This window comes from Artemia sp. Qi Xiang Cuo, chromosome 17, assembly GCF_049724085.1.
Source record: "Artemia sp. Qi Xiang Cuo chromosome 17, ASM4972408v1, whole genome shotgun sequence".
In the NCBI taxonomy this organism is placed as follows: Eukaryota; Metazoa; Arthropoda; class Branchiopoda; order Anostraca; family Artemiidae; genus Artemia; species Artemia sp. Qi Xiang Cuo.
Window position 1 is genome coordinate 25,680,474 of NC_142810.1, and position 24,876 is coordinate 25,705,349.

Below are 24,876 nucleotides of genomic sequence, written 5' to 3' on the forward strand. Positions count from 1 at the left end.
CTGTCGAATGCCATTTGTGTGGTTCTGTAGTAAGTAAGAGCATAATTTTGTCCTTCACATATTGTCTCCTCATTCGCCTGTTCAGGTCGACATTATTAACTAGCTTTCTGTTGTACTATTTCCTATTCCAGTACAGAAAAATTTATATACTCACAGGAGAATCGAGAGGAGGAAAGGAGAATAAGAGAATTGGAACGAAATCCTAAGACACTAACTAGTAACAAGTAAGAAAAGGAACATCACGATAATCTATTTTGTTCACATTTGAAGTGCATGGTTATGATTCCGAATTGACCCAAACACCCGGAAGGAAAAAGTAGTATATTAGCTGTTGCTTCTCATCAAGTTTGATGAGATTGTCCGTCTGGTTGATATTCTGTCAATAGAAATTTAGTAAATTTCTTCTTATACAAAAATCGAGGGTGAGAATCAGCCATGTCCTTCCACCAAATTATACTGAAACTCAACAACACTTAGGTAGGTGCTCCGACTAAAAGAAATCCTCCCCAACCTTATTATCCAGAGAGGTAGTAGGCTATGGGCTCTGGACCAACAAAAGGCAGAATTAGACCACAAATTCATCATCCTCTTCTATTTTTTTTATATCTAGTAATCTATTCCGGTGATGTCACGATGGCATGAATTGAGTTATCCCTACTGCTGCAATTGTCGGCTCAGGTAAAAAAACTGTTATGGCTAAGATGCGATAGCTCTTTCTGAAAGACATCCTGATGAAAGGGCTTAAAACCTCTTCATCGCGGCTATTTGTTTTTCTCAATGTGTATCTTTGTATGTTTGGCTCTGTGTGTTTGTTTGTGTTTTTTTTTCTCTCTCTCCCTTTCTCCCTCTCTCTCTCTCTCTCTCTCTCTCTCTCTCTCTCTCTCTCTCTCTCTCTCTATGAACCTGTGTGTCTGACCTTCTGTTTTCTGGTCTCTATATCTGACTCTTTGTGTTTGTAAGAGCATTTATGTCTCTCTGTCTCTCTCTCTCTCTCTCTCTCTCTCTCTCTCTCTCTCTCTCTCTGCCTCTGTGTCTGACCATCTGTTAACTTGTCTCTGTGTGTTTGTATGTGTGTGTTTATGTGTCTCTCTCGCCTGTCTACCAGTCTTTGTGTCTATCTTTGTGTTTTGCTTTTATGTCTCTCTAGGTGCCTCTGTGTCTGACCGTCTCTTTGCCTTTCTCTGTTTCTGTCTTGATGTTATTTTGTGTTTGTTTCTGTCTCTCTTTCGCTGTGTCTGTATGTCTGACCATTTGTTTGCCTGTTTCTGTCTCTGTGTGTTTGTGTCTGTGTCTGTTTCTATTATATATATATATATATATATATATATATATATATATATATATATATATATATCTCTTCGGCCGTGTGTCTGACCGTCTCTTTGCCTGTCTTTTTGTATGTGTCTGTTTCTGTCTCTCTCACTTTGCCTATGTGGTTGACCGTCTGTTTGCCTATCTTTGTGTCTGTCTCTGTGTATTTGTATGTGTCTATCTATCCCTCTTTCTCTGTTTCTATGTGCTTAGCCATCTTTTTGCCTGTCACTGGTTCTGTGTGTTTACGTTCCTGTCTCTGTGCCCACATGTCTGACCGTCCGTTTGCCTGTCTTTGCGAATGTGTGTGTTTCTGTCTTTCTTTCTCTGTGTCTGTGTGTTTGATCATCTATTTACCCGTCTCTGTCTCCGTGTGTTCGTTTGTGTGTATTTCTCTCTCTCTCTCTCTCTCTATCTCTCTCTCTCTTTATTTTTCTGTGTCTTACCGTATGTTTGCCTGTCTCTGTGGATTTGTAAAAAAAAGCCAGCTCATCTTTCTCAGGCTTGTAAAAACCAAGTTAACCTACTTCAGATTCTAGTATACCATCTATGAGGCAGCTAGTAGTACCTATGTCTCTGAAAATTCCTTTTTTTACATCTCCAAATTTTTAATATTCTAAACGTTGGAGCTGCTAGCGTACCCTAAAAATAATGGGAATATAATAAAGTATTGAAATGAAATATTTTTATTTAAATAACGGCATGTAGAATATCATGATAAAAAGTAAAAATGAATGCATTGAATTTATTTCATTAAATACTTCATTATGTTTTCTCTTAACATGACACTTATTCCATTTTGGGGTCATATACGAGTAAATGAAAAAATTTCCAAGTCCGAAAAAAAGTTGAAAACATTTTTAAGTTAATAGAAAGTAAAAAAAAAGAAAAATGTCAATACAAACATTATTTTTCTAATAGTAAAAATCCCGTCTAACATATGTACATGATCTTCATTTCGTATTTCGAAAATATCACAAGTGAATTTCTTTTGTTATGAGCATATTTGATGAAATTTTTAGATATGAATAGAAAAAATTGCAAAAATTCCCAAGTTAAATGAAAGAACAAAAAAAAATTCAAAGTTAAAAAATATTAAGTTAAAAACGGAGGGACAAAAAGTTGGGGGAGGGGCATTGGGGGCTCTTGGAGGTGAGATAAAGATGACCATAAGTTCCCTCTATAAAAAATGCCATAATAATTGATTTATTGCGGACAAATGTTCGCCGGTTTAATTTATTCAAGCGTGCGTCATAATAAAAAAGGAGTAGCATCACTGTCGCTTTTGATTCATTAAAATTCTGTTCTATTATTAAATGCACTTAAAATCCCGCCAGAAAACATTTAAAAACCAGATACAGAATATTAAGTATATACATTACAGTTTAGGATTACTGAGACATTAAGGCTACCTTATAATAGTGTAAATCGGTATATTCAAATCATGTTCCCGTTTGAATATCTAAATTATTCTCCTGATGCAATATGCAAGTATACACTGGCTGGAGTATAGGCAATATGTAGTGGCTGGAATAAGCAAATTATGTTCTTTCCGGAGTATATGCAATGTGTTCCGACTGGAATATGCAAATTAGGCATGCAGTCTGAAGTATAGGCAATCTCTAGAGCCTCAGGCGTTCCTATTAGAGTATAGGCAATATGTTCCTGTTGTAATATGCAAATTTTGTACCTATTGGAATATTAACCCCATACTACTAAGTTGAAGGACGGAGTTCAATACTTCAGAACCCTGAATCGGGGGTTGAAATGTGCGTAAGAGGACATGCTATAGGAAAAACCACGGAAGTAGCTCGAGATTCCAGGGGGGATCTTTGAAGAGAGGCAAGTATTATATTCAGCTCCTAAATATTTTACGCTTGATTTTCTATTTCTGACCCTCGAATTTTTATTCACTGGCATTTTGCTCTTATTTGGCTAGATTTTTGTTTTATCACAAAAATGGCACTTTGCCGCAGGACCGCCAAACCAAAAAAATGTAGGGAGTACATTTTTTTTAAATGAAGCTACAAAAAAAACTTGAAAAACATAGTATGGGGAGGGCAAACAAATCAAGAGGTAAGCAAGTTCCCTTCCTCCACCCTATTAATTGATTCCCCTGTCTTGTTGTGGTACGATGACTTTTGTAACCAATAAAAGGCAGAAGAAGTTTTAAATTCTGTTAAAATGTATCCACTCACAATAACCTACGACCTCTGGTTCGGTACTATTCACCTGGGAGAAAGAAAATGGACACAACTCAACAGTCTTGCTATCAGTGCTAAAATACGATTCTGTAGTGTTTAAGAATGGAGGACTTTTAGCCTCCAGCTGAAAGTTTTATACTATTAAGAAAGTGTCAAAATTTCCGTTCTGCGACACATAATGGCTAACAATTTACATTAATTTGCAAGACGTCTTTCGCTACTTAAAAAATGTGTTAGATATTTAGATTTTGTTCAAATGACCCCTATCTCAATGTTTTGCAGCAACTAGCTCTATTTGATCACCCATGGAAAAAAAGAAAGAAAAAAGGAGATACATCAAGACACGGATTCAGCGCTACGCATAGAAATACAAAAGCGAGTCTTCCTTAATATTCCATGTGAGGGACTGTAAATCTTCAGTTTAGTTGTTTTAAACAATGGCCATTCAAAAGGTGGACTTATTAGTTTAATTTGAAATCATGTTTGAAGGTTTTGAGCTCTTTCTAGAAATTTGTGAAAATTTGTTTTCATATATTTTGAAGCTATTTTCTGTTGAATCTGAGTAGTTGAATTTATTATTCCTGAATCAGCGGCTTTTGTGAGATGGTTCTCACTAGGCAGTTTCGTGGAAAAACTCGCTTTAAATTTTCAATTACTATGTGGTTCTCTTTATACTAGGTTGCAACTACTACTGCAAGCAGGATTGTATTTGTAAACCGAAATAAAGCTGTTTTCCGAAATTGCCGCTCAGTAACACTTCTAAACACGAAACTTTAACCATTGAACAAACATTCAAATTTAACACTTATTTATTCAATAAGAAGAAAAAAAGGTTAAGACAAGCCCTTGAAGTGTAAAAAAAAATGTAGAACAATTTTTGTTTCCAGGATCATTTTTTGGCTATTAAAGAGACATCCAGCCTCAATAATCCTTTTTAATCTTTATTTTTTCTTTAGCTTCCAACAATTTGAGATTTATACGCAAATTAATTATTTAACTATTTAATTTTGTTAACTATTAATAAAATTATTTAATCTCAATTATTTAGTTGAGACATTGCTTTTTTTTGCAAATTTGTCTCTTAGTTTGTCTAAATTTGTCTTTTTTTGCACATTTTGAAATAGCAGAGTACTTCAAAATTTACAAGCATTGAAAATTAATAATTGATAGTCGGAAGTATTGAATTCTCCCTAGACATAGCGCAGACCCCAGGCCTGTATTTATAACTCCGCTTCCACACTTCAAAAAGACAAACAGTAGAATGAAACCTGTAAAAAATTGCCAAAGGCCGAAAAACATTTGTAATTATTGTCCAAGGCCAAAGGCCGAAAAATTCTAACTGAACTGGATGCACATCTGATCTTGATTTTTCTTGTGTAATCATCGCCCAAAGTGTAAAATTTGCGACTATAAGAAAAGTGATGACCTCCCTTCCTGGCTTCTTTGCCTGATGTTCTGGCTCGATAGCAGCTCGGTAGGAGGCGTCCAAAATAAATAAGCCCTGTGCTGAAGCCTAAAAGAAAAACAAGATTTAACTTCTGATCGAGTTTCTTCGTAATTACCAGAAAAAGTAACAAATATAATTGATTCTCGGACAAACCATTCTCCGGTTGCAAATGCAACCACTTTGAACTCGAGCTAAAGTTTGTTTTATGGTTGCACTGGTAAATAGAATGGTTAGATAGTTTTCAAATGTAATTAAAATAAATTTAGGAGAACTCCTACTTACATCAACCTCTAAATAATGGGCAAGATAATGATTTTTATTCTTTTCTTAGCTTAAAAGGTAATGATCTGCTTGAAATTTGCAGGTGGTTATTTTAGTTGCTTGGATCTTTAGTGTATGTGTGTGTGTGTGTGTGTAAAATGTTGAGTATTTGAAAGGCTGAAATGCATTATATTGAAAATATTTGTCTTCTCTTTTTTTTTAAGTATTTGTGTCATTTCGGTTTCTCCCCTGTTTTTTTTTCTGGCCATAGAGCCTTGGGAGATTCAATGTTAAAGTGTTTTTGTCGTAAATTTATTGGTTGAATAAACTGATTGATTGATTGCAAATATGAGGACATACAGGCAGAAACTTCAAGTAGGTAATAAGAAACGTAGGCAGAAATTAACCTTGGAGCGACCCAAAGTTTCAATTAGAGCACAAAATGAAAAAAAGAGAACAGACAACGAACAACCATAGGAAGAATCACGAAAATCTTCCAATTTTCAAAGGAGGATACGGGCATTAGTGTACCATGCTTCTATACTCCGTGCATCAGTACTGAAGTTTCTTTAAGGAAGCAGAAACACAATAGATTTATCATCCTTCAAAATTACGTGTAGGTTCTAACTCGTATAGATAAATTAATAATTAAAACTAACAATCAAACGAGTTAATACGAAAGAAATGGAATATCTTAATGTCTAGTAAGTATACACTTTAATGTCATTTTGATAGTATGGGTCCCATCCAAAGCAAAATTTTAGACCCCTGGCTGGTAAGATAAGACTTTTATTTCAGAAAAAGTGACTATCACAGGCAGAGATGGGTCATTCGCACTTTAAAATAGTGCATAGGTCTGAAGTATTTGCAGAATTTTATCAGTTTTGAAAGTAGACTTTAAAAAGGTTTTTAAGTTGACAACCATGCTACTAATTCTACTTACAGCTCACTGCAGCACCAAGCAGCCTGACACCAACACATCTATGCAAAATCTTTCATTTTCCTAATATATTAAAGCCTCCTTCTACACCCTCCCAAGAGGTTACCATTTACCTTAAATCTTTCATTCTTTTTGTTTGGCCCGAGACGGCTGGTAGACAAAGTCTATCTTTGGCAATCTGTCTTCCCTCATCCACAGAAAGTGTTCTAGCGGTTTCACCCTTTCTCTCATTATAGCCCTAGAAAACGGGATCGAAGTAATTTCTCGTAAAGCTTAGTGTTTGAGATACGGTCAGCCTATAACTATCCGTAGGCAATTTATCTGGAAATCCTAGCAAATTTTCCTCTGTCTTTCGGAGCACCCATGCTTCAGAACCAAACTTGACCTGTGTTAGTTCGGTAACTTCCAACATTCTAACCTTGGTTTGCAGACATGAGTTCATTTTCTTCGAAACTTTTTTCAACCATGAACAAAAAACCTTGAGCCTTGGCTATTCTACTTTTAGAATCTTCACTAAACACACCATTCTGAATAATAATAATACCTAGATAAGTGAAGCTGTCCACTTAATTGATCTTCTCGCTACCCGTCATCACCTCTTTACCTTCACTTATTCCTAGTCTGAGCGACGTAGCCTTCTTAACATTAGTTTTCAAACCTACTCTTGCACCCTGAAACCTCAAAACCTCTGAAAATTCATTCATTTTGATAACACTTTAAGCTAGGATGCTTAAATCATCAGCATAATCTAAGTTGAGGAGAGTTTTACTTCCCCAATTGATTCTGTGTTCTCCAATTGCATTTGCTGTGATCCTTAGGACCAAGTCCATCAAAATAATCCATATAAATGGGGAGAGGCCAAAACCCTTCTGAAATTTTGATTTAATACAAAACCAAGTACTATCCCTATTTCCTACCTTAATTACAGCACTGTTATCCTCGTACATAGCAGTAATTATTTTAATATATTTATCTTGTGAACCGTAAAATCATAGGACCTTAGCTAAGGTTCTTCTATCTGCTGAATCAAACGCTTCCTCATAGTTATAAAAACAAGCACTAGAGGGGTATGACGACTCGGGCACTTCTCATTGACTAATCTAAGAGTGAGAATTTGGTCGAAGCATCCACTCTTCTTTCTAAAATTACACTGTTCTTCTGTTTTAACTTTATCAACAGCATCTGTCAGTCTAAAAATTAGATTTTTAAAAAAATTAGGGGGGGGGGGGGGCGGGGGGCCCCCCCTATCGTAGTCTAAAGTTGTGTAATTTACTTAATTAATTCAATTTTGCGTTAATTAAACTTGCTCCTTACGCACGTTTATCGGATCAACCTATTTTGCGCGCTCCCCCTAAAAATTGTTTTCGGATCAACCTATTTTGCGCCCCCCCCTAAAAAATCATGGATCCGCCCCTGGATATTAATAAGATATTTGTTTCCTACAGAAAGCAAGCTAATGCAACTTCTAACACCAGAATTTAAAGTTAATTGTTGATTTGGCGTGAGAAACTACTCTTCAAGGATTTCAATACTCGAGAACGCTCGCAGGCCAAATCATTTTTTTTTCGAAGCTTAATTTCAGTTTATTCCTGTTTTCCCAAAAATGCTTTCCCAGGAAGTTGTAAAATGCCGTTTCTTATCATATGTATTTCAAAAATTTTTTTTTTTTCTAGCGCTCAGAATTGCTGCATAGTAATTTTTAAACTTCCAGTGTTTTAATCTAAAGTGCTAATAATATTTTTTTTGACCAAGGCAAGGGGCGCTAAATTTAAACTTTTACCCATGCATACCATTGCTATCTCGGCACTATTGCAGTGGGAAAACGACTGAATTAAATTAGTTTGAAACAATTAAAACAATTTCTGATTCAAAAAGTTATTTTTGTCTTGTAAGTATAAGTAGAACACTTATATTAAATCACACACTGGTTGGTTCTAAGGGGAAGCTCAGACCACCAAGGCTTATTGCTTTAACATCTCAAGGAATAGAATTAGTCTTATCCGTATATTGAATTGGAGAGACTCAAGCCGGTATCCAGGGGAAGGGGGAACTTAGAGTGTCTGAATTGGTGGTTGTCCAACAGGTAAAAACCTAACAATACTCATATAAACATATTTTTAAAAGCTTTGGTATAAAAAGTTTACCCCCCCCCCCGAAACATAAATCCTGGATACGACCCTGGAGATACTATTATGAAAAAATTAACTTTTAATGGGCTTTATTTTATTTTTTTTTTGGGAGGGGGGGGGGGGTAAAGCTGGCTTTATAAGACTTTGAAAAAATAAAGGCGCAATAATAAGAAATAATAAGTCAATAGGATTTCTTACCTGCAATAAAGCAATAGTAGATGTCACAAGCATAATCATTGAATCTTCGTCACCGAAGAAGCAGGCAACTATTGAAAAAAAATTGTATGCCAATACACCAAAGAGAGCAATCAAAAGAAGCGAATTATCTAGATCGAACCGTCGGCTACCAGTGTAGTTCAACTTTCGAACCTAAGATGATGGTAAATTAGTTATATAATTAAATTTTTATTGAACTAACTAAATAAGTGACTTCGAGAAGCATTAGATTTACTATTGTTCAATATTTTTAGGGGAAGAAGGTTTATTCGGCTTTGCTAAGTTCTCTAGAACTTTTATTTTATTTCTAGTAATTTAAAATTATATTAAAACCTTATGATTTTTGTTATTCGTAAATTCACGGCACCAGGTGTAATTAGATATCTGATTTGCCACTAGCATTTTATAGAGGCTTTAAGTGACTTGAATCTTCTTTGGAAAGAGTCAACAGAGAAAATCTTAGGGATAACTTTCCTAGAAAGACAATTCCAGATTAAAATGCAACGTCGAATGAAGATGTTCTTCAAATACTTGGTTCCCGGTTTGCCGGCCTCAAGATAACTGGACACCGAGCTGTGTGCCTTAGTGTCTGTCTTGTTGGTTTGACAACTGGGCGTACACTACGAGAAAGAGGAGAAGGTGAGTTTATATACTTGCAGAAAACAAAAATCGACGCTACATCAAACCTCTCACTACCAGACTGAAGAAAGTCATGAGGAACGACTGAACCTGCCTCATTAGCCCTAAGATTAATCATCTACTAGGCTCTGCATATGTATAAGTGGGAAAAGTGGGAGGAATCTGTTGGTGGTACTACAGAATACCCAAAGGGTCTAAATGAGATACAAAAGATATTCAGGCATTACACAACAGCAACATTTTTGCTTAGTAGGGTTATACCCTAGTCTGTCCTCAAACTGCCTTTATACATGGTGGACTAAATGCTGTTTACAAAAATTTAAGAAAATGAACATAAGAGGGGCTACTTGAAATGTTATATTACATAATTAGTCTGAGTAACTACCTCTCTATTCTATTTTGTTTTATCTCGAAACCTTTGAGGACTTTGACTTTTATGATGCTTTCTATTAGCGCATAAAACTGCTTTTTTGCTTTCTTTTTTTAAATCATCATCCACGCCCTAAACCTGACTTGGTTAAGATCAGTGTCGTGCAATATTCAATGTCAGTACAGGAAACTAAATATCGGTATCGAATATCAAAACGTTATTATAGGCAATGAATACAACATTTGAAAAATATTGAAATGTATACGATTATCCAAGTAGGTCTATTATTTTAGTAGTTTATTTCAATTAAAAAAGAAGGCTTTTAACGTTGAAGATAACTTTTCATTTAATTTTTCTTGAACACCCGACAACAAGACAAGATTACAGAAAAAAACGGTCTGCCTTCACTTTTTTCAACAAACGAAATTAACCTTGGGAGGTAGTTTTTAAGTTTTGGATCCTCAGACAGACTACGAGCTAATTTGAATTAGTTTTGACAAAAGATAAGTAAGTTCAAATATAGATATTTTCCCCCCAGATTAATAAAATTAATTGAAAAACAGATTAACTGAAAAGGTTTTAAAGCGTCATTAGATCTGTAATATAAGACTGTTCATGACTATCCCATGTAGTAGCCAGCCTTAATTTCACTTTACTAAATTCTTTTTTCGTAGTGTATAATTTTCAGCCAAATAAAACAGACGCAAATTTTTCAAGGTCAACTTCGGTCCGTAACTATTGTAACTTACTGTATTATAAGTATTATAGTATTAAAGAAGACCTATAATTTGGTTCACAAGCTGGAGGGTGACCTTTCAGCAGGAGTGGGGAGGATAAGAGGGGGGAGGTTTGACTCTTGAAAAAGGAGAAACGTCTCCAAAAAGTCACCTGATGTTAATGAAAATCACACCAGATTCAGTATAACAGAGTACTCGATTGTAGAGGTTTCAATCTCCTATTTACGAAAATGTAGAATTTTGTGTTCTTTTGCCAGAAGAAAAGAAAGATCTTAAGCGGAACTGGCGAGCCATGCGAAAAAACAACAAAGAGAGAAAAAACTCAATGAAAGGCAACTAACGAGACTGCGGCCAGTAGAGGGAAAAAATGGAAAAACTAAAACGACCCGAATATTTCGCCTGTATGTAAACGAGGCGTCCTCAGCACAGAAGAAATACAGATAAAAAACTAAAATAAACTAAAAACAAATAAAACCATTACCAGTATTAATAAAATACAATTGTTGCAACTGATCCACATAGGTCACAGAAGCTAATAGAGTTATTTCGATGAGAACACCAAAGCAACTGAGTAGAAAAGTATAAAAATGGAAATGAAGTTAATTATTTTGTTGCAAAATAATCTTGCCACTGAGAAAACCCTCTATCATTAGAAATAGCCGAGGCCTCATCAAAATGTACAAAATAATCAAGATGAAAGAATATATGTCCTACCAAATCTGAAACAAAATTTTCAGGAGGCTTGCTTAATTGTAGAGTTTTTCTATTGAGTTACGATGCCCAATAAATCTTTAAAGAAATTGTTGGTGAGTTCTACCAATATAAAACTTCCCACAAGAACAAGGCCCCCCACTACTAAATCCCCCACTTATTAAATTTTCCCGGGTTAAATCCTTCTCAAAACTAAGGAAACTACGTGGCCTCATCAAATTGTCCAAAATAATCAGGATGAAAGAAAATATTTTCTGCCAAAGCCAAAACAAAAGTTTCAGGAGGATTGCTTAATTGTAGGGTTTTTTCTATTGAGTTACGATGCTCAATAAATCTTTCAAGAAATTGTTGGTGAGTTTTACCAATATAAAACTTCTCACAAGAACAAGGAATCCTATACCCCCACTTACTAAATTTCCCCGGGTTAAATGCTTCCCAAACTACGGAAACTACTTATTGGTCTCACGAATTGGAAACATGTATCAATGTTATATTTACGGAAAATTCGTTTAACCTTCTCTCCCAAACCAGGTACATATGGCAAAGAAATAAAACATTTAGACATTTTTAATTTTGAAGACTGCAAATCTCCAATTACCCTACTATTATGTTTAATACGTCTATTTTCTATTCTTTTATCAATAAAATTGATTAGGTAACTGTTACAAAATAAAATATCCTCGAATATAATAATTCAGAATCCAGAAATTCATGGGAGCAAATTCTAAAAGCCACTAATGAAATCACTAATGAAATCTAACCACTAGTGAAATCACAAGCCATCGTTTCACCAAAACAGGATGGCATGAATGAAACTTTAAATATCCTGCCACCCTATTTTGGTGATACAGGCGAAAATATCCGCGTTGTTTTAATTTTTTCTTCTTTTCTCTCTACTGGCCGCAGTCTCGTTTGTTGTTTTTATTGAAGTTTTTCTCTCTTTGTTGTTTTTTGCCAGAAGAAACATCACGGTTGCATGTTTATTTGTTGTTTTCCCCCTAGAGGTGGTTGTATTTAGCCAACGGTCCTAGAAGATCGGGAGAGGGCTCATTCAAACTGAAATTAAAACTTCTAGTGGTATTTTTCAGAGGCCAGAAATATTGGGGGGTGAACAGCCCCCCTACCACAACCCTTTTCCTGAAAACATCTGGTCAAAATCTTGAGGTAGTCATTTAATTCATTCCAGTTGAACGGTCCCAAAACCATGCCTCTGGGGATGACATGGTCCTTCACATCCCCTTGGGATAGTGTTGTAAATTATGAAATTTACCCACTGTTTACATATGGTTTTTATTCCAGGGAAATATGCGGAAATCCTTAGGAAATGTTTTTGAGAGGGGATTTTCCGGACTGATTTGAAAAATGATAATAAATTAAACTAAATGATACAGGCTTTTTTCAGCTGGAAGTAAGAAACAACATTAAAACTAGACAACGAACAGAAACCATTCCATATATGAGCTGGTTGCCCTCTCATCAATCTCTCACTCTTTACGGTAAATTTTGAAATTTTCGTTCCAAATCTTTAAGAAGGACTGCTTAAATACAGGGGCCGTTGATTTGGAAAAAGGAGCTTTTGAAAGCACTAAAAAACACTAGCGAAAATTTCAAGAGATTGATGAGGGTGCAACACCCCTTGTTTAAATAATATTTTTGTTCGTTTTAAGTTTTAACATTGCTCCTTACTTTCGGCAGGAAAAACCTGTTTCTTTCTATCTAATTATTCAGAGTGACTTAAAACTGTAAAAAAGGAAGTTTTTATCAAAATATATGCATCAGCAGAATTTAGTATTAAGGTTTTATATTCATTAGTTTTAGATAGTTATTAAAAAAAAAACAAGTTTTTTCAACTGAAAGTAAGGAGCAACATAAAAAGTTAAAACGAAAAGAATTTTTTTCCGTTTATGAGTGTTCCTGTAACGCTATAGTTTCTAGTACTTTTAAAAAAGCTTCGAATTCTAATCAAATAAAAAAAACAAGTTTATTTTAACTGAAAGTAAGGAGTAACATTAAAACTTAAAGCGAACAGAAATTATTACGTATATTAAGGTGATTGTCTCCTCCTCAACAACTCGTTATTTACGCTAAAGTTTTTTTTTTTTTTTAAAGCTTCTTTTACTTTTGAAAAAATTAGAATTGGGACAAAATTCAAACTTTAGAGTAAGGAGTGAGGTGTTGAAAAGGAGGCAATGCCCTTCATATATGTGATAATTTCTGCTCGTTTTAAGTTTTAATATTGCTCATTACTTTCAGTTGAAAAAACTTGTTTTTTATTTAATTTCTGGTCGTACTTTTAAATAACCCCAGGAAATCTGGCTCCACCTCCATGGAGAAAAACCCTCCCCACAGATATATTCCTTAGACAATTCAATCCAAGTGAGAATTTGCCCAGGACAATTACCATTAGCAACTCCACGCGTAAAACTGAAATGGAAAAGAGAAAGCAAGAAAAATAAAAATAATTTTGCATAGGAATACTGGCAAATCCCTCAGTGTATAATTTCCTATGACAAGTTTACCCTCTGGAAACTTCCCTCCCCATGTAAAGTTCCCTCGTGAAAAAAAAAAACAGCAAAAAATTCGTCTTCCCATCCTAAAACGTATGCATGCTTCCAATAACAAATACTATGCGTAAACAATGGGCAATTTTTATAACACAAACACCTTTCCCCTGGTGCTGTGGGAAGGGGCGGGGGTAATGTTGTACCCAAAGGCATAGTTAGTGATCCTTTCAACTATGATGAACGAAATGGCTATCTCAAAATTTTAATCGGACGATTTTGGGGAAAGTAAAGGGTGCTAGATCTTTTAATTTCCGTTCAAATGAGCCCTGTCACGATTCTAGGACCACTGGGTCGATACGATCATCTCTGAAGAAGAAAAAACAAAACAAACGGAACAAAATAAACACACATCCGTGATCTTTCTTCTGGCAAAAATACAAAATTTCTCATTTTTGCGGATGAAAGCTTGAAACCTCGACTCTGATTAAATAAAAAAAAAGTTTTTTTAAAACTGAAAGTTATGAGCGACATTAAAATTTAAAACGAACAGAAATTATTCCGTATATGAATGGGGCTGTCCCCTCCTCAACGCCTCGCTCTTTAAGCTAAAGTTCTTTATTGTTTTAAAATATAAAGTTGTGAGACAGAGTCAAACTTTAACGTAAAGAGCGAGGCGTTGAGGAGGGGACAGCCCTTTTCATATACGGAATAATTTCTGTTCGTTTTAAGTTCTAATGTCGCTCCTTACTTTCACTTGTTTTTCCGGCGCCAGGAAATCCGGCGCCCCTTCATAGCAATGTCTCTTCCCCCATGAAAACTTCCTCCATGGAAAGATCCTCACACGTAACACCCGACCCATCCCCCCTGAAAAGATCTGTATACTTCCCAATAACCAATACTATAAATAAACATTGGGCGAAGCTCATAACTTGCAGACCTTCCCCCGGGGACTGTGGGGGATTAAGTCATCCTCAAAGACATAGTTATTGAATTTTTCAACAATGCTGAACAAAACGGCTATCTCAAAATTTTAATCCGGTGGCTTTGGGAAAAAATGAGCGTGGGAGGGGGCCTAGTTGCCCTCCATTTTTTAGTCACTTAAAAAGTGCATTAGAACTTTTAATTTCCGTGCGTTGAGCCCTCCTGTGAATTTCTAGGACTACTGGGTCGATACGAACACCCCTGGGAAAGAAAAAAAAACAAAAAAAAAAACAAATAAACACGCATCCATGGTCTTTTCCTGGCAAAAAATACAACATTCCATATTTTTGTAGATAGGAGCTTCAAACTTCTATAGCAGGATTCTCTGATACGCTGAATCTGATGGTGTGGTTTTCATTAAAGTTTTTGACCTTTAGGGTTTGTTTCCCCCTTTTTCGAAAATAAGGCAAGTTTTCTCAGGCGCGTAACTTTTGATAGGTAAGACTTAAACTTGATGAAACCTATATATTTGAAATCAGCATAAAAATTTAATTCTTTTGACGCATCTATTGGTTTCAAAATTCCGTTTTTTAGAGTTTCAATTAGGCCTACTGTTGAGCCGGGTCGCTCCTCACTTACGGTTCATTACCACGAATTGTTTGACACACTAAATCTGATGGTGTGATTTTAATCAAGATTCAAGGACTTTTAAGGGGTGTCTCCCCTTTCTTCCAAAAATAAAGCAAACTTCCTCAGGCTCGTAAACCTTTGAGGGATAAGACTAAACTTAATGAAACTTATGTACTTGAAATCAGCATAAAAATCCGATACTTCTTATATGTCTATTGGTATCAAAATTCCATTTTTTAGAGTTTCGGTCACTATTGAGCTGGGTCGCTCCTTGCTTACAGTTTGTTACCACGAACAGTTTGATTAAATGACCCTTGTCTTTTAGGATTCGTTCTTAAGGAATTAGGAAAAAAGTCAAAATACTGGGAAAAAGAGCGATATTTGGGAAGGGCAACCCCCCTCATATACAGAATTATTTCTGTTCATTCTTAAGTTTTAATGTTGCTTTTTCTTTCAGTTGACAATTTTGTTTTTTTTATATTTAATTTTATACTTCAGTTTTTAAAAAGAGTTAAAAAAGCACTTGAAGTTTTTAGTACTTTTAAAAAAGCTTCTTATTCTGATTAAACGGTCCTTGTCTTTTCGGAGTCGTTATTTAAGATTAATTAAGACAACCTAATTCTAATAATCTGGACCTTGTAAATAGAAGCCAAAACTGTGAAAAACAAAATTTTTTATCATAGTATATTATTATTTTATTCAACACAGGAGAAAGCCATAGGCTTGTGCATCAGCATCAGCAGAATTTACTATTAACGCTTAAATTCATTACTTTTTGATATTTAACGAAATAAACAAGTTTTTTCAACTGAAAGTAAGAAAAAACATAAAAAATTAAAACGAAAAGAAATTATCCTGTATATGAGGGTTCCCGTAACGCTATAGTTTTTAGTACTTCAAAAAAAACTTCTTATTGTAATTAAAAGACCCTTGTATTTTAGGAGTCGCTCTTAAAGAATTAGGGCAAAAGTCCAAAGATTGAAACAAAGAGCGAGATATTTAGGAAGGGGCAACTCCCTCATATACAGAATGATTTCTGTTCATGTTATGTTATAATGTTACTGGTTCTTTCAGTTGAAATTTTTTTTTTTCTTATTTAAGTTCATACTTTAGTATTTAAAAAGAGTTAGTACTTAAAGTTTTTAGTACTTTTTATAAAGCTTCTTATTTTAATGAAACGGCCCTTGCCTTTTAGGAGTCGTTCTTAAGGAATTAGAACAAAAATTCAAAATATTGGGACAAAGGGCAAGATATTTAGAAAGGGGTAGATTTCCTCCCACTGCAAAATTTCTGCATGTAAAGTTTATCTCGCGTAAAATACTAACCCCCCCCATCCCTGGAAAATTCTTCCAGAATAATTCCGTTCTCAGTTCAAATTTCTCCAGGGAAAATTCTTGCTGACGATTCCGCCTGAAAAAAGCCCCTTTAGCATACTTTCATTTGAAAACGGTTTTAATTCTGATTGATTTTAAGATTATTCCAGAAATCCGTAGAAAAATTTTCCCGGAAATCCCATCCTTCCCCAGTGGAAAGTTGCTTGGAAAATTCCCCCATGGAGAATTTCTCAAGCGAAAAATTACCCCTTGGTGAATTTATCTCACGGAAATCACATCCACTTAAAAATCCTCCAGAGAATTTCAACCCCGTTGAAAATTTTCCCCGGACAATTCCCCCAGAACATCTCCGCAAAGAGAAAGTAAGACAAATAAAGAGAATATTGTAGATGAATTCTGGCAAATTCTTCCAATGTAAAATTTCCCCTGAAAAGGCAACCCCACCCCAAAACTTCCTCCTTACGAAACATTCTCCCCGTGGAAAATCCCCAGCAGAAAATCCTTCCTCTCTGAAAAATGTCTGTAGGCTTCCCAAAAACAAATGCTGTACGTAAACAATGGACAAATTTCAAAACTTGTCGACATTTTCCCAGGGTCTCAAGAGGGTCATGTTATCCTCATTGGACCTTTGAACTGGCTGAACAAAATGGCTATCACAAATTTTGATCATTTGACTTTGGAAAAAAAGAAGCGTGGGAGGAGGGATAGTTGGTCTCCAATCTGTTTAGTAACTTAAAAGGACATTAGAACCTTTAATTCTTGTTCGATTGAGCCCTCTATCGATATTCTAGGTTCATTGGTTTGATATTTTTGAATTCTGGGGAAAATATGAATAAAACAAACAAATAAAAACGCATCAGAGATCTTTCTTCTGGCAAAATTTACGAAATTCCCCTTTTTTGCAGATGGGAGCTTGAAACCTTTACAGTAGGATTCTCTGATACACTGAATCTGATGGTGTGATTTTCATTAAGATTCCTTGAGTTTTGGGGGGTGTTCCTCCCTTTGTAGAAATCAAGCAAATTTTCTAAGGCCCGTAGCTTTTTATGGGTAACGAAAAACTTAATGAAAATTATATATTTGTATATTTTGAATTAGCATTAAAAGCGAATTCTTTTGGTACAAAATAGAAAAAAAAAGTTTTTGTTTTCAACTGAAAACAAGGAGCAAAATTAGAACTTAAAACAAACAGAAATTATTCCGTATAAGAGGAAGTTTGCCCCCTTCTGAATACCTGGCTCTTCACGCTAAAGTTTTCCCGTACTTGCAAAAAAAAAAATCTTCTTATCATAGGCAGCACAATAGCGCTTTTTAAGTAAAGAACGATGTTGACACAATGTGTTATGATTATTATTATTTATTATTTTTTTTTTGTCATATACCAGGGCACTTTTTATCGAAGGAGTTGTCATAGAAACTTCTAAAAGGGCTTATTCGAACGGAAATTGAAACGGATAGCGCCCTTTTTAATAGTCGAAAGGGACTGAAGGGCAACTAACCCCCCTCCCACGCCCACCCTTTCCCTAAACACATCCAATTAAAATTTTTAGATATCCGTTTTGTTCAACGTTGTTGAAAGGTCCAAAGATTATGTCTTTGAAAATGACAACCCTCCACAACCCTCAGGGTGAAGGTTGTAAGTTATACCCTGGGAGCATATAAGGTATTCATAGAAAGCATTGTCGTAGAAACTTCAAAAAGGGCTCATTCGATTGGAAATTGATAGGACTGGTGCCCCTTTTTATAGTCAAAAGTAATCGGAGGTCGAATGCCCCCCCCCAGGTCCATCATTTCTTCAAACACTTCTGATCGAGATTTTGATACAGCCATTTTGTTCAACTTTTTTGAAAATTCTAGAAATGATGTCTTTGAAGATAAAAAACCCCTCCCTTCATAGCCCTCAGGACAAGGGTTGTAATTTATGCCCTTGGGGCATATAATATTTTTATAGATAATGTTGTCATAGAAACTTCAAAAAGGGCTCATTCGACTGTAAACTGAGAGGACTGGAGTCTTTTTATTACTCGAAAGTAATCGGAGAGCAAATGCCCCCCCCCCCACGCCCATCATTTTCTAAAACCCTTCCAATCAAAATTTTAAGATAACCATTTTTTTCAACGTAGTTGAAAGGTCCAAAAATTATGTCTTTGAAGATGACATATCCCCCCCCCCCAGCCCTCAGGACAAGAGTTGTAAGTTATGTCCTGGGGACATATATGGTTTTTATAGAAAGCATGGTCATATAAACTTTGGAGGGGGCTCATTGGATTGGTAATCAGAAGCTGTTGTACCCTTTCGAAGGTTCAAAGTGATCTGAGTAGAGCTCCCCCCCCCCCCCCACCACAAACACACACAAACAGACATGTGTCGTCTTTTGCCAAAATGCATCTTATAGGAATTTTGAGATTTTATTCAAAATAGTCAAAATATCATATTACAAGGTATTTGGGTTGAAACAAATCCCCAGAGCCTCGGGGCAAGGGTTGTAAGCTATACCTCAGGGGAATTTAAGGTGTTTATGGAAGGGATGGTTGCATAAACTTATTATCAAAAGGGTGGCAAAAGCGCAAATGAGCAATATTCTTGGAAAGACTTAACGTGTCAAGGTGAAACTTTCGGGGCATCATAAAAGCGATGTTCAGCTGACCAAAAGACAATATGCACATGCTACTACCGCTAATAACATGCTACTACTACTGCTACTACTACTGCTGATACAACACTAACACTGCAACTGCTTTTACTACCACCAAAACTACTGCGATATTAGTACTACTAAGGCTAAGTCTATGATGATAAAATTTGAGAGAATATTGATGTCAGATTCGAACTAATAAAAGAGACTGTGTCCATTTAGATTGTCAAAATAGCGTAAGAATTGGTTTTTGTATTAAGTTGGAACTCTCAGAGAATACTTAAAGGGGAAGATCAATTGACCAAAAGGCAATATGTGCACACTACTACTAATACTACTGCTACTGCGACATTTACTAGTTCTACTACTACTACTACTATTGCTCCAATTACTACTTCTATCGAAGCTACTTGTGAGGTTAAGGGCATTCAGATGAAAATTTCAAGAAGTATATCAATATACAGGTTAAAAAGGAGCAAATCGACAAAATCATAGCAATGGCTACTTATATTGAGTTGAGTAGTTATACTACTGCTGTGACTACTAATACAACTATGCCTAAGGGTATGAAGGTAAAATTTTCAGAGAACATTTCATAAATTTTCTGTTGTACATGTTACAACCTGCCATGTTGTCAAAAGGGTTGTCAAAAGGGCATATCAGCAATAACGTAGGAGCAGTTTCGTATGTGAAATTAAGACTTACAACGCTTATTGTGGGGGATGTTGAGGTAACCAACAGAAAATATTGCTTCTACTCCTACAACTATTACTACTGTTGCTCTTATTATTATTGCTACTACTACTACTACTGCTACTAAAGCTAAGACTGCTACTATTAACTCTACTCCTACTGCTACTACTATAGATACTGGTGCTACTTATACTACTAATAAATCTAAGGGTATTAAGGCGAACACTCTGAGAAATATTAACTTAAAAAAACAAGTTTTTTTAACTGAAAGTAAGGAGCGACATTAAAACTCAAAACGAACAGATATTATTCCGTATATGAAAGGGGCTGTCCCCTCTTCAACGCCTCGCTCTTTACGCTAAAGTTTTTTATTGTTTTAAAAAATAAATTTGTGAGACAAAGTCAAACTTTAACGTAAAGAGCGAGGCGTTAAAGAGGGGACAGCCCCTTTCATATACGGAATAATTTCTGTTCGTTTTAAAATTTAATGTCGCTCCTTACTTTCAGTTAAAAAAACTTGTTTTTTTTAGTTAATTTCTGAACGTTTTTGAATTAATGCAGCTTTGATTTTGGCTCACTGTTCATGAATAATTAAAACGAAATTCGCATATTAATTTTCCTTTTTTTGGCTAAGTGGCTTTCTAGAAATTTTGTTATGATGTAACTCACGAATTAACTTACGTGACGAATCTCTATATTTGTATGTTTGTTTTTAGTGTATTGGTGAGTTCGCTTCTTTGTTAATACCCCAATCTATGCTCGGGATTTGGATGTTTTTTCAAATCGTACAAACCTCATTATAAAACCGGTTATGCAAATAAAATAAGTAGCTCTTTTGAAAGTACTAAAAAAAACCTTGGCGTAAAGAGCGAGGTATTGACTAGAGGGCTAGCCCCCTCATATACGTAATAATTTATGTTCGTTTTAAGTTTTAATGTTGGTCCTTATTTTCAGTTGAATAATAATTTGTTTTTTTATTTAGTTTGTGATCGTTTTTTAAATAATGTTGGGAAATCTGCCTTCATAGAAATGTCCCTTCCCCCAAGGAAATATCCTCCATGGAAAGATCCTCCCCCCTAACCCCTACTCTGACCCCGACCCCTCACTAGAAAAAAATTCCTCCTGCAAACGCCTGTATACTTCCCAATAACCAATACGACATGTAAACAATGGGTAAAGTTTATAACTTGCAGCCCCTCCCCCAGGAACAGTGGGCGATTAAGTCATCCTCAAAGACATATTAATTAGATTTTGGAATATACTGAACAAATGGCTATATAAAAATTTTGATTGGGTGACTTCGGGAAAAAAATGAGCGTGGGAGGGGGCCAAGTTGCCCTCATTTTTTTTGGTCACTTAAAAAGGGTACTAGAACTTTTAATTTTCATTCAAATGAGCCCTCTCACGATATTGTAGGACTACTGGATCGATACAATCACCCCTGGGAAAATAATAAAAAAAACAACAAAAAAACAAATACGTTAACACGCATCCGTGATCTTTCTTCTGGCAAAAAATACAAAATTCCACATTTTTGCAGGTAGGAGCTTGAAACCTCTAAAGTATTATTCTCCTATACGCTGAATCTGATGGTCTGATTTTTATTAAAGTTCTATGACTTTTAGGGGTTGTTTCCCCCTTTTTTCGAAAATAAGGCAAATATTCTCAGGCGCGTAACTTTTGATGGGTACGACTAAATTTGATGAAACTTATATATTTGAATTCAGTATAAAAATTTGATTCTTCTGATGTATCTGCTGGTATTAAAATTACGTTTTTTAAAGTTTCGGTTACTATTGAGCCTGGTCGCTCCTTGCTTACAGTTCGTTACCACGAACTGTTTGATTGTAACTGTCAAACGGTTCGTGGTAACGAACTGTAAGTAAGGAGCGCCCCGGCTCAATGGTAACCGAAAGTCTAAGAAACGGAACTTTGATACCAATAGATACATCAAAAGAATCAGATTTTAATTGTGATTTGAAATAAATAAATTTCATCAAGTTTAATCTTACCCATCAAAAGTTAAGCGCCTGAGAAAATTTGGCTTATTTTCTAAAAAAAAGGGAAAAAAAGGGAAAAGACCCTCTAAAAGTAATAGAACCTTAATGAAAATCACACCATCATATTCAGCGTATCAGAGAACCCTACTATAGAGGTTTCAAGCTTCTATCTACAATAATGTTGAATTTTCCATTTTTTGCCAGAAGAAAGATCACGGATGCGTGTTTATCTGTTTTTTTTTTTTTTCCCAGGGGTAATCGTATTGACCCAGTGGTCCTAGAATATCGTGAGAGGGCTCATTCGAACGGAAATCAAAAGTTCTAGTTCCCATTTTAAGTGACCAAAAAATTTGAGGGCAAATAGGTCCCCTCCCACGCTCATTTTTTTCCCGAAGTCACCCGATCGAAATTTTGAGAGAGCCATTTTGTTCAGCATAGTCGAAAATCTAATTAATATGTCTTTGAGGATGACTTAATCCCCCACTGTTCCAGGGGGAAGGGCTGCAAGTGATAAACTTTACCCATTGTTTACATATTTTTTTCTAGTGGGGGGTCGGGGTTAGAGTTGGGATCAAGTGGGAGGATCTTTCCATGGAGGATATTTCCTTGGGGGAAGGGACATTTCTATGAAGTTTTTTATTGTTTAAAAAAATAGAGTTGCGAGAAAGTCAAACTTTAGCGTAAAGAGTGAGGTGTTGAGGAGGGGACAGCCCCTTCCATATACGGAATAATTTCTGTTCGTTTCAAGTTTTAATGTCGCTCCTTACTCTCAGTTAAAAAAAACTTGTTTTTTTTTTAGTTAATAATGAAGTAAATCGAAACGCGCTGTGCCCACAAAGGTTGTCAAGAGTAATGCTTCAGCAATGCTACAGGACCGGTTGATGGTGTTAAGTTAAAAATTGTATCGTGTATTGAAGGGGATGTTGGAAAAAAAGGTGCTATGTGCACACTGCTGCTAATGCTACTACTGCTACTGCAACTATTGCTACGACACAAGCTAAGGGTATTAATGTGAAGCTTTCAAAGAATATTGAGGCGGATGCTGAACTAAATCAAAACGAACTATGTTCATGTAGATTGTCAATAGAATGACAAAGCAATGCCACACCAACGGCTTACATTACTAAGGTAGGCCTTTCAGGGTAAGTTATGGCAGATTTTGGACTAGACAGAAGACACTGTGTGCATACTTTTGATACTACTTTTACGGTTACTTTGACTAATGACACTTAAGGGCATTAAGCTGAAATGTTAAGTGGGAGCTTCAATTAAACGAAAAAACTATACACATGCAATTATTAAAAAAGCATATAAGCAATATCATAGGCAGCGCTGCTATATAATAGCTAGTAATATCATTGATATTTTAAAGGAGCTAATTTGATTGGAAATTCAAAGTTCTAGCAGCCTCCCCTCTTTAAGAGTCAAAAGGAATTGGAGGGCAATCAGCCCTCCTCTTTAGCTCTTATTTTTCCAGACACTTCCAATTAAAATTTAAGATAGCTATTTTGTTCAGCATAGCTGAACGGTCTTCTAAATGTATCTCTAGGGCTATTGGGTAGGTAAACCCCCCCCCAGTTATGTAATTTCCCCATTATGTTAGAAACTAAATTTTGCCTCAAGATTAAATCAAAATGTACTGTCTTAATGCTCATTGCCAAAAAGGCATCTCAGCAGTATCCCAAGAACGACTGAGGGTATTATGTTCAAACTTTCTGGGTTACTTCTATTACTACTTCTGCTTTTAAAATTTGACAAAATCAAAAGAGTGTAAGTGTATCAAACCTGTCAAAGAGCATAGATATATTGTTTTTGTGAATAGTATCACACTTTCTGCTTCAGGTCAACTAGAGGAGGCATAAAACTAGATTAAACAATACTATTTGTTTCCAGTTTTTAACAAGGGTGTATGTTGTCAAAAATTCTTAAAGAATTTTCTCCAGCATAAGAACAGCAGGCCAAACCATAAATTCTTAAAGATAAACTGAAAACATTTTAACTGTTATTTTCTTTTTTTCTGAAAAGACTGTGTCAAAATAAAACGGACAGAAATTAACTAAAATAACTTTTTCCACAAAATAAGTTTTTCGAAGAAAAGCAAAGAACTTTATTAAAGCAAAAATGAGCAAAAATAAAATCAAATAATTTACCAAGTGTAAAACTATCACAAGTCAGCATCGATAAATAAATGAAACCCACCACAAACAGAAATTATAATAAATAACAAAAAACACAAAGAAATAAATATAAAGACGACAAACGGGTCTATGACCAGTAAATGAAAGTGAAGAAAAATAAACCGAATATTTCACCGGTATCTAACAAGGCGTCTTCAGTGTGAAAAAAAACAACAATAAACTAAAACTAAAAAATATATATAAAACTAAAATAGACTAACCTAAAATATATTAAATAAAAAAAAAACTAGTTTTTTTTAACTGAAAGCAATGACCGACATTAAAACTTAAAACGAACATAAATTATACCGTATATGAAAGGGACTGTCCCCTCCTGCCTCGCTCTTTACGCTAAAGTTTTTTATTGTTTTAAAAAATAAAGTTGTGAGACAGAATTAAACTTTAGCGTAAGGAGCGAGGCTTTGAGGAGGGGACAACCCCTTTCATATACGGAATAATATCTGTTCGTTTTAAGTTTTAATGTCGCTCCTTACTTTCAGTTTAAAAAAACTGTTTTTTTTATATTTAAATTCTGAACGTTTTTTAATTAATGCACCTTTGATCTTGGCTCACCGTTTATGAATAATTAACACCAACTTACGAATTAACTGACGTAACTTATGAATTAACTTGCGTAACGAACTTCTATATTCGTATATTTTTATTACGTATATTAGGGGGTTCGCGCCCTAGTTAATACCTCTCTCTTTACGCTGAAGAACGAATTTTATTCCAATTCTTTAAGAATAACCCCTTAATCACAAAAGCCGTTAATTAGAATAAATAGCTCTGATGAAAGTACAAAAAAAAAACATCAGCGTAAAGAGCGAGGTAAAGACTAGGGGGCGAACCCAATCATATACGTAATAATTTCTCTTCGTTTTAAATTTTGATGTTGCCCCTTACTTTCAGTTGAAAAACCTGTTTTTTTTTATTATTTAATTTCTTTCTCCTTGATGACGATCGCCTAATGGCACCTTGTTAGATACGAGCGAAATATTCGTTTTTTTTTTGTTC

General features: G+C 35.3%; 1 protein-coding gene across 2 annotated transcripts in view; it reads right to left on the minus strand.

Moving 5' to 3' along the window:
* Positions 1–2,041: 2,041 nt before the first annotated feature.
* LOC148942048 (proton channel OtopLc-like) overlaps positions 2,042–24,876 on the minus strand; it is a 111,486-nt gene continuing 88,651 nt past the window's right edge. For both annotated transcript variants that reach the window (XM_089103511.1, XM_089103510.1), the window contains exons 10-11: positions 8,491–8,661; positions 2,042–5,028 (exon numbers count right to left, since the gene is read on the minus strand). In XM_089103511.1, the coding sequence (XP_088959637.1) occupies positions 4,672–5,028; positions 8,491–8,661 (528 nt within the window). In that variant the 3' untranslated portion in view covers positions 2,042–4,671. The remainder of the gene's footprint in view (positions 5,029–8,490; positions 8,662–24,876) is intronic.